At 40.2% G+C, this 9,794-nt stretch overlaps 1 protein-coding gene across 1 annotated transcript in view; it reads right to left on the bottom strand.

The window, feature by feature from the left end:
* The window catches only part of CPA6 (carboxypeptidase A6), a 122,923-nt gene that overhangs the window by 36,355 nt on the left and 76,774 nt on the right, over positions 1-9,794 (bottom strand). Inside the window, exons 3-7 of the mRNA XM_009335080.1 lie at positions 7,519-7,589; positions 6,733-6,876; positions 3,083-3,197; positions 2,010-2,111; positions 1,104-1,208 (exon numbers count right to left, since the gene is read on the bottom strand). Coding sequence (XP_009333355.1) covers positions 1,104-1,208; positions 2,010-2,111; positions 3,083-3,197; positions 6,733-6,876; positions 7,519-7,589 — 537 coding nt within the window. The remainder of the gene's footprint in view (positions 1-1,103; positions 1,209-2,009; positions 2,112-3,082; positions 3,198-6,732; positions 6,877-7,518; positions 7,590-9,794) is intronic.

Genomic DNA, 9,794 nt, shown 5'->3' with positions numbered 1-9,794 from the left:
AAGCTGCCTGTCGGAAAAGGACCTGGGGGTGTTGGTTGACAGCTGGCTGAACATGAGCCGGCAGCGTGCCCAGGCGGCCAAGGCCAATAACATCCGGGCTTGTATCAGAAACAGTGTGGCCAGCAGGACTAGGGAAGTGATCATCCCCCTGTACTCAGCACTGATGAGGCCACACCTCAAATACTGCATTCAGTTTGGGGCCCCTCACTACAAGAAGGACATTGAGGTGCTGGAGCATGTCCAAAGGAAGGCAACGAAGCTGGTGAAGGGTCTAGAGCACGAGTCTTATGAGGAGCAGCTGAGGGAACTGGGGTTGTTTAGCCTGGAGAAAAGGAGGCTCAGGGGAGACCTCATCGCTCTCTACAACTACCTGAAAGGAGGTTGTAGCGAGGTGGGTGTCGGTCTCTTCTCCCAAGTAACAAGCGAAAGGACAAGAGGAAATGGCCTCAAGTTGCACCAGGGGAGGTTTAGATTGGATATTAGGGAAAATTTCTTTACCGAAAGGGTTGTCAAGCATTGGAAGAGGCTGCCCAGGGAAGTGGTTGAGTCACCATGCCTGGGGGTATTTAAAAGATGTGTAGATGTGGTGCTTAGGGACATAGTTTAGTGGTGGACTTGGCAGTGCCAGGTTAACAGTTGGACTTGATGATCTTAAAGGTCTTTTCCAACCTAAATGATTCTATGATTCTATGATTTTAGCTTCCTATTCCTATGGAATTACACAAAAGAGAAATGTCTGTCTTAATCTAAGTCCTTAAAGCAAAGATATTGCTGAACTGATCTGAAGCAGTACACACTGGCACTGATTTACCTGGACCATTACCAGAATTACAATCTTCACATTTTTAGGTCTTGGAATAAAATCCTACTTCATATCTCTGCCAGTTTGTGTCTGGCATATTTTTGTCCTGTGCCTAGCTGTGTCTGGCTGTCGCTATCAGCTTTGTTTATGAAGCACTTAAGTGTTCTACAAATATAAAAAAAAAAAGTAGTATAATAGCTAGTTATTTTTCTTATTCATAATACGTTATATCCATTATAGCAAAAGCACAATGTTTTTTGAACTGAAGGAACTGCATGACTGTAAATCATTAAACACTTACTTCTTTCACGAACCACTGGCAAAAGGCAGGTCCAATCCACTCTCTTGCATGAATCCCACAGTCTATCCAGACAGCTTTCTTGTAGGGCCGTGATCTTTTACCTAACTTGAAGTGTGAATATTCATAGAAATATCAATAGATCTCATGACATTAATGAGGCATAATAATGAGAAAATAATAGAATATTAGAAACACTAAACCATTTTGAATTTCCTTATATAAAGGAACACAAATCTATTGTTTTCAAAGGTATGGCCAAGATAACGACATGCAGGTATGCCAAGATAATGAAGCTGATCTATGGGGAAAAAAATTACAGGAGAAGTGAGATCTGTCAATTCCTCTTTTATTAAGAATGATATCCTTAAATATCACATGGAGCAGGGTGAGGAAAAACTCTGCAACAGCAGATGAAAAGAAAGTACATTGAAAGTAAAATTTTTTTTGCGTCTCGCTGACACCCTCTAATTTGTGGTCCTAATAATGTGAGCTGAGAGCACGCAGCTCTGAAATTTTGTCAGTAGCTAAAGAAGAAGCATATGTGGCACATGCTGAGAAGGGCTCCAGAGTCCTCTGGGGTCCCTCTCCAGCAAAACTGCTTTCAGAGTTGTCTATAAACACAAAACTTTCCAATTCCCTTAAATCCAAATCCTGCTAATTGAACTTGTCCTGTAATCTATCTCCATGCATATCCAATCCAGGTAAACAGGATTTGGCTTTTAGTTTTCCAGCTTTTTATTTTTTGTTCATCAAAGATGGCATTCAGAGAGATATTTAGATCTTAGCAACTCATCCTTAGGAAACACTGTAAACCTGCGTCTCCGGTGTACACGCTGTAACATAAGTAACAAAGTGTCTGTCCCTGATTCCAGATTTTAGTCTGATTAATGACTATTTCATCTTTACCTTGAGTACAAACAGTGGTCTTCCTTCATAGGATTTTCCAACAGAGAACATGTGAACAAGATCTGAATGAGTTTTATTCAGATGATGCATCCAACCCTGGATCTGCAAATACAGAAATAAAATTGTTGTTTCAATCTTTGCATTTCATGGGAAGCAACCGTAACACATTTATTAATCTCAGCTCTCAGTCATCTGTTTTTGGATTTTCCTGTAGTTTTCCTTTTTGTCTTTTTTTGTTTGTTTTTTTTTGTTTATTTGTTTTTGTTTTCACACTTGAACTATCATTGGGCTCTCATAGCTCTACTGCCAGAGGCTGGATGCAGCCTTCAGTCAGATGGGATTTTTTTTCCCATTTTTGTTGTTGGATATTACTGGAATGCATTAGCTGTCCATCGAAAATCTGGGGATGGGGCTAATCCACCATTCCCACTAAATATTAATGGCATGAAGAAAGAAGGTCCCAGAGTCTGCCTGCCAGGACACAGAATGGCGAACAGATTGACCTGCAGGATTCAATGCTACCTGCAGTATTTGTTTCACAGGCACCAGATCTCGTTGAGGTGCAGCAGCCTCCATGCTCAGCCCTAGTGACTTCGTTTTGGTGCAGATGGAAACTGTATATGTGAGCACACTGAAGTCAACAGAAATTGTTTACCCAGCTATTCTCCAGGATAGTATCCCTTATACATGAATTTGTATCTAAGTGTTTTTAAGTCTTTGGGCCTCTTGTGCAAATACTTAAGCATTTGCTCATATTGCTTACTTAAATGACTCAGTGAGACCGATCACTCACTGAAATCTCTTATTCCATCAGAGAAAAAGACCTACTTTAAAAACAAAACTCAGAAGCTGTCAAAGATAGTTACATGTAAAGATAAGCCTTGAATACAAATATTATGTATTTGTATTGAATACATATATATTTTCAAAAAGGTGCCTACTGTTGAAGAAGAAACATTTAGAACACTTCTGAAGATGAACAAGTAACCATAACTTGTAGAGAGAGTGAAATCTTGGCCTTATTAAAAACAACAGTGTAGCGGATAAGAGGAATAATATAAATTTTCACGTACTTCTTCCAGGGAGTGATACACTTCATAGTTATACCCAGAGAGGGACCTTCGATTCCTATATGACCTCAGTCCAGTTTGGTTTTCTATTGCCTTCTGTAGGTCTGATATAAGAATCCTGGGTAAAAGAAGATAGAAGTATTACTGAAAAACTAGTAGAACACACAGCCTAAAGCAGAACGACAATCACATTTAGAAGAAATACAGCAGGAGTTAAACCATCCTGACGTTACTTCATCTGTTATATTTTGACAATAGAGTGCTTCAGGCTTATTTGAATATATGCTGCCAAATAAATAGTCCAGCTGCTTCAAAATGTAACAGTGCCTTCAAAAAACACAATGAGCTTGTTAAGCGAATAAAACAGAGTGATGTAAATAATGTAGCCAATGTGAAGAAGCAGCCACTTTCATTTGTTTATGGAGCAGCATTTGCTGTCTTCTTTTATAATCCAGTTATACTACGTGATCATGGACATTCAAAAATTGATTTCAAAACCATAAAAAAAAATCTTTTCGGGCTTAGAAAAACATGCACATACTTTCTCTAGGGAGTTATTGCACTGGCATGGAACATTACATATACCTACAAGTTGTAGAGGCAAAACAAAAAAAAGAAGAACTTGGCAGCATTATCATTCTGTCTGAAACACAACAAAAAACAAACAAAGAAAAAAATCTCGTGTGGTTTGTTGTTTACGTTATCTACTCTGCAATAGTTGTTTGCCAGTTATTTTAAAATAACTCAGGAAAAACATGAAACAATACTAAGTAAAAATTAAATATGCTTGCATAAAAAGTGAGAGGTTCTTTGCATTAAGAGCAAAATGCAGAAACAGTGGTATAAGCTGAAAACTTTCCTATTTTATGGCAAAACCAAATAATGATACAAATATAAAAATATAATATGGAAAACATCTAAAAAGAATTATATTGAAGAAGTTGGAGCATCTATCCTTTCCATCACACAGGGGCAGGAGCTGGGAATATCGTCACTGACATCAGTAACAACATCACTGTAAAACTGAGAATCATCCCTGTATACCACCTTCTCCTAAAGCATGGCAATGTGTAATCACCGTACCACTAATTCATCATTCCTGTAAAACAATGGTCACATTCAACCTTTTAAAGTTTTATAGGCATTAGCTGCAATGACTGGAAAAAGATGGAAAGAAACTGCATTCACTCTGATCCTAACTCAACTGTGCAGCAGATATCTCAAAGATAATAGGTCTACCTACATAAAATATCAAAGTAAAGGTCATCCCCATTCTTCAAATGTATTAGTGAAGTAATTGTATAATTAGGAATTACATTGTTCTACATCAGCAACTTTCATTAAGCAAACTAAGAGCTTATAGTCTTGACTTGCAAAGTGCTATACACTCTAAGACCAGTACTGTGAAGCATTTAAGCCTGTAGTTGGAGTAAAGCGTTGGTTTTATTCAAGTCATTAGGACATCTAATCTGTTAAAGAAATACTTGCCTGCTTTGCTGAATTCTGATTAGTGTAAGTACCTACCAGGATCAAGCTCTGTTTGTTCACTTTTACAATAATAGATTTAATTTCACAACTCCTGATTGTTTATGTGCCTGTACTCCAAATGAGACTTGATAATCTTTCTTTACTCTTAAGTAACTGCGTACTGTGTGTGCTTATAACACAAAGGCTCTTAAGTCCCTCAGGTCTGAATACAACCTAAGCGGCTTCGTTGACAGAGAACTTACAACCGAGGCAACTAGGTGCAGTAAGTTTATCTGATGCCTGGCTTGTTTTCATGACCGTCTTCTTGTCATAGTGTCACACACTGGGGCAGATAAACCTGCCTTAGAGGCGACGGCTGGTCACCTTGTTCATTATTAGGGCTGCTTAATGCTCCCTGTCTTTAGAAATTTGTCATAATTTAGGCAAGTGTCACTCCGTCAGGCTGAAGTTGTACATGGTGTTTGCCTCAGATTTTCCAGTTCCAAAAGGGATGTAGCAATTTAACTCCTTTGCAAACAGTGTGTCAAAAATAAAATAAAATAGTGTGAAAAACAGCCATGAGAAAAGGAGCTGTATGAAACCTTGCCTGGCACCTCAGCCCCTTGGCTGTGGAGCTGCACTTCAGCTCAGGGCTGTGGTCCCCACCCCAGCCGTGCTGTGGGCATGGCTCTGCCCGGCTGCCCTGGCAGCCCCGCTCCTGCTGCTCCCCGATTATATCTGTTGCTGCTCTCATGGCGAATCCTGCCGGCTCTTGTGGAGTTACAGATTTCAGGAGGCTTGTCAGGACAAGCATGCTCGTCCGAGGCTTTGCAGGGTTTTGCTTCTAATGGCTGGGACCCAGCAGACAAGGGGTCTGAAATGGGCAGCGGGGAGATGAAGAGGAAGAGCAAAGAAACAATCTGGAGCTGACAAAACGCTGCTCCGCTTCCTTCTAAGTGCACACAACTTGTGCGCCAAATGTCAGAGAGGGAAATTTTCCCTGTGGAAAGTTAATGTAATTTTGCCCTAGTATTTGTAGCACGTTGTTTCAGGTAAACTGCAGAGACCCTTCACCCTCGCAGTTCTTGCCCTTGCACGCTCTGCTCTGCAACCTAAGTAAAGGTCTTCAAGTACAGGGAGTGTTTATAACACGTATAAAATGGCCTTCTGTCATTTCATTAAAGGTGATTACTGTGAGCAGGAACAGCAGCAGACGTGAATACAACTGCCGGGGCACAGTAATTAGGGGACATTTTTGTATAAGCACCGGAAAACAATTACAGAAATCCCCATCTCATTTTTAAATGCAAACAAAACTGAAGCAGTGTTGAACCCACATGAAAGTCACTCTGGACTTCAGCTACCAGGCCTGCGTCATTAATTTCCTTGTATTTGTTTTTGTATTTTTAGAACGACAAATTAATAAGAGACCATTGTTGTTATAAAAATGGAATTCTGATAAGAGTACATATAATATACAATATGATTTGCGCCATCCTTTTCTCAGTAAGTATAAATAGCCTCACGTAGGGCTTTATTCAGCAAATGTTTGAGAATTCAAATAACTCATCAGTTGATTATTCAGATGCTTCAGCATCTCACTGAAAAGGCTTTAATGACAAGATCATTATTCTTGTCTAGTATATCATATTGATAAATATGAAATGATAAGTATACTCCAAAACTGTCTTGAATGCTTTTAAGAAACGCTATAAATGATGTGTGATCCTTAGCGTGTATTTGTTCTGCGTGACTTGCTTTGGGTCACAAGGAATGGAGACTTATAAAACAGAACTAGTACATTCCTTTATAATTCATGAAGAAGGCTTGCCTCCACATTTGCAGCACACTTGTAAACAAACCTTGCTCCTGTTAAATACAGAGAGAGGCAAAGCAGGCTGTAGAATCAGTAATCACCATCCCTCTCTTAACAGATGTGATTTCATATACACTGAAAATACTTCAGCTTGACTCCAAAGGAGGACATTTCATTAAAACTGCCTGCCTGTGGGAGATTTTCTGTTCTCCCATTAAAATGGTTGTTTTCTTGGCAACGTCTAGCTGTCTGCCAGCCTAATTGCTATGATGTGGAACATATTTTCAAGCGCACTTGGCGCGGTAGACGCAGACCTGCCTTGGAGGCCAGATCTCTGGAGCGAGGCACAGAAAGTGAAGCACAGGCTTACGTGTACTGGATGTTTGCTTGCTGGAGGTAGGGCAGCAGACTTCGGGACATGTTCTGTGGTACTCGCACGTCGGTAACCGTACCTTCGACGATGTGGAAGGGGCTGCTGGGCTGCCACAGGTCCACCTGTAGTGCAGGAACCAACCTGTAATTCACATGCATTCAGTGTAGGTGGGGAAATCCAGGAGATGGCACGCTTGAAGCTATGTAGGCAAACACTCCAGGCACGGTATAGTCAATAAAACTGTATTGGCTGGTCCAGCCTGACATCTATGCTAATGGAGCAGATTTTGAGGAATGATTGCGTCCAGCTTATCACAACTCTCATGGGAGATTTGCCAACGGGAAGAGAGAACAGTCTCAGGAATGTGCCTCCTCAAACAGCTCGAAACAAAAGCTACCTCCAACTTCATGCGCCTCCTCAGACTACTATACATTCCCTATGTATTAGCTCCTACGGAGTCCATGAGCCTTTTTTATTTCACAAGGTATTTTCTATGTTCACTAGGACAGTAAAAGAAAAGAACGCTAAAGAGAGGTAGAAAGCATAGCATATACCAGTGTTGTTTGCAAAGTGTACCCAAGATTTATTCTTAATAATAAGCAGATCAGAGGTCAGTAACAGAAGGTCACCAATACTATGAAGGAAGCTGTGATCTGCGCAATAATTTTATATGAAATGTCAAAATAACAGGATTAAGATAATCATATGATTACAATCTTGTAAAAAATGATAGCTACCAAATGATACCACAATTACTAATGTGCTATCTATACCTGCACATACCTAAGGGATGCTTCTTGTCCACTTTTACTGTCTTTTGTTGCCAAATCTGAAATACACTTGGAAATTTTAGCCTAGAACATGAATTTTCAAGAAAGCAAGAAAGTTTGCAAACAGGGATTTGAAACTCGGTGTTCTGCACCCTGTAGCAAAATGGTGTTGTACTGCTCAGCCGTACCAACAACAGATGCACATACTCTTCAACAGAGGTGAGAACAGTTCCTCCTCAGCCAGTGTGAGGACAGCGGTGAGAACACAAGCTAACGAACCTCTTCCCAGAGCTGCTGGATAGTCACAGGAGACTATGGAAAGGAGTATCAGCAACAACCTCTGTGTCAATGTGACAAATATGCCTGTCAAGATCCACAGGCCTTAAAAATATGTAAGTTTGTGAGCTGAATATAAAGAGGGGAATTGATAGGGACTACCCCGTCCCCACATTTCTTAAAGAGAATTTAAAAGGAATTAATACTTGATAAATAGCTTTTTAAGTTTATTGCAATCAGCTGTGCTAGACTGCATTGATGAAAGTCATGGATACAGCTCATGAGTGTCCCTTGCCTTACTTTCTTTCCAGGATTCTAAGAAGGTTTTTAAAATCTGTGTTTTGAAAGCTCCCGACTTCTTCTATGCCGTACAAGCTATTTTGGAATATCTAATGCACTTCACCTGGTCTTGCTATGAACCTCATTTGAGAAGAGAGTACAATCTTGCAACAGGGGTTTAGTTCCCACCATTTCTCAAATGGCCCTGAGTAAGAATATTCTGATTACCAAGAAGGCATCTGATGCTGACCCTGATGCTACCTCCTCAAGCAGTAGTGACTTCAGCCCAGTTGGAGTCCAATTGGAATCCAATTGGAGTCCAATTAAATGCCTGCTACTTTGGAAGGAGAAAAACTGAAACACAGGGGCAGTCTCTTCTGTTCCTGCCAAAACCACTCTTTGTTTCACGCTGCCACAATATGGTCTACGGATCCATGTGATAGTGGCGGGTGGGCGCAGTGCCTTTTGAAGCCTAACACCAGGACTGGCAAAGTTCATGAGGCTTGTGAGGCTGACAGCAGCTATGACAGATGGTCAGTAGAAACTGAACTCATGAATTAAATGGTGCTAAATGCTGCTTATAAATCAAGATCCTCTCACTGTGCTAACACCTTATGTTTGTTAGTTTATCTATCTTTTGTATTTTGATTAATTATAGACATCCAGTGAAATCCCCCCCTAATTCAACACGGTTGATTTCACACCTGGTTAATTAGAAATGTTTATTTGACTTTTAAGATTTATTCCTAGAAATACACATCACAGAGGGTAAACTTGTTGCTTTTGGAGTAACAGTGTATCAATGAAGCTCAGCTTGAGCCATCTTTATAAAAATAACAACAAATTGTTATACACAAGCCAAGAGCAACTGAAATGAAGTGTCTCCTGGCCAACTGCAATATCTAAGCACACAAAACTGGAAATAGAAGTTACAAAAATGAAAAAAAAAAATCACAATTGAGATACACCTGAAACTTGTCTTTGTTCTTGATAGTTACTCAGGATTAATTTTGGCAAATTTCTCCATCATCGTGGAGGGCATAAACCAACCAATATTCACACTATTGGTTACAACATCAAGTGTTTTAATTTCTGAGGTATTCTAATTGTCCCTCACATTACTGGCTGCAAGGGAATATCAAAAGCAGAAGCAATCTTCCTTTAACTAGTGAAATCAGCAGTATACTGCACACTGCTATCCTCTTTTGGCGAAAATGCAGTATTTCACTCCTGGAAGTGAGACAAAAAAAAAAAAAAAAAAATCCCATTTTTAGAAGCAAACCACCCCTCTTCAGCTCAGTTCCCTATTTGGGTAGTTCAGTGTTATTTGACTCCCACTTCTCATCCTTTGCAATGTAAACGAAGCATTCAGTGCCCATCTGGGAGATGTTACCTGTGCTGTCCAGAGCACCACTTCAACTGCTGACTTGATTTTGCTTTATGAAGCATATAACAAAAAACACATCTCTCCAACAGACACCTTATTTATATTGCAGCTTTCAGTCTGTCCTTGGCATGACATAGAGACAGTGCATGAAAACTGACAAATAGAAGATGGATTTCAGAGCAGGCATGTTTGAACTGAGCAAGTCCAGTTACTCGCTGTCAACTTTAGGAGACTTCACCATTGCATCTCCCATGGATACTGAGGGCTCCATTGGGGTCATCGCTCTCCTTTGAGCATCATTCCTCTGGCAAGCATGCCTTGATTTCCACGCTGGGCTCCGCTGGCTA

This window comes from Pygoscelis adeliae, unplaced genomic scaffold (assembly GCF_000699105.1).
Source record: "Pygoscelis adeliae isolate BGI_AS28 unplaced genomic scaffold, ASM69910v1 Scaffold101, whole genome shotgun sequence".
Taxonomy (NCBI): Eukaryota; Metazoa; Chordata; class Aves; order Sphenisciformes; family Spheniscidae; genus Pygoscelis; species Pygoscelis adeliae.
The sequence above is the reverse complement of the archived record's forward strand: the minus strand, read 5'-3'. Positions and strand labels throughout refer to the sequence as shown.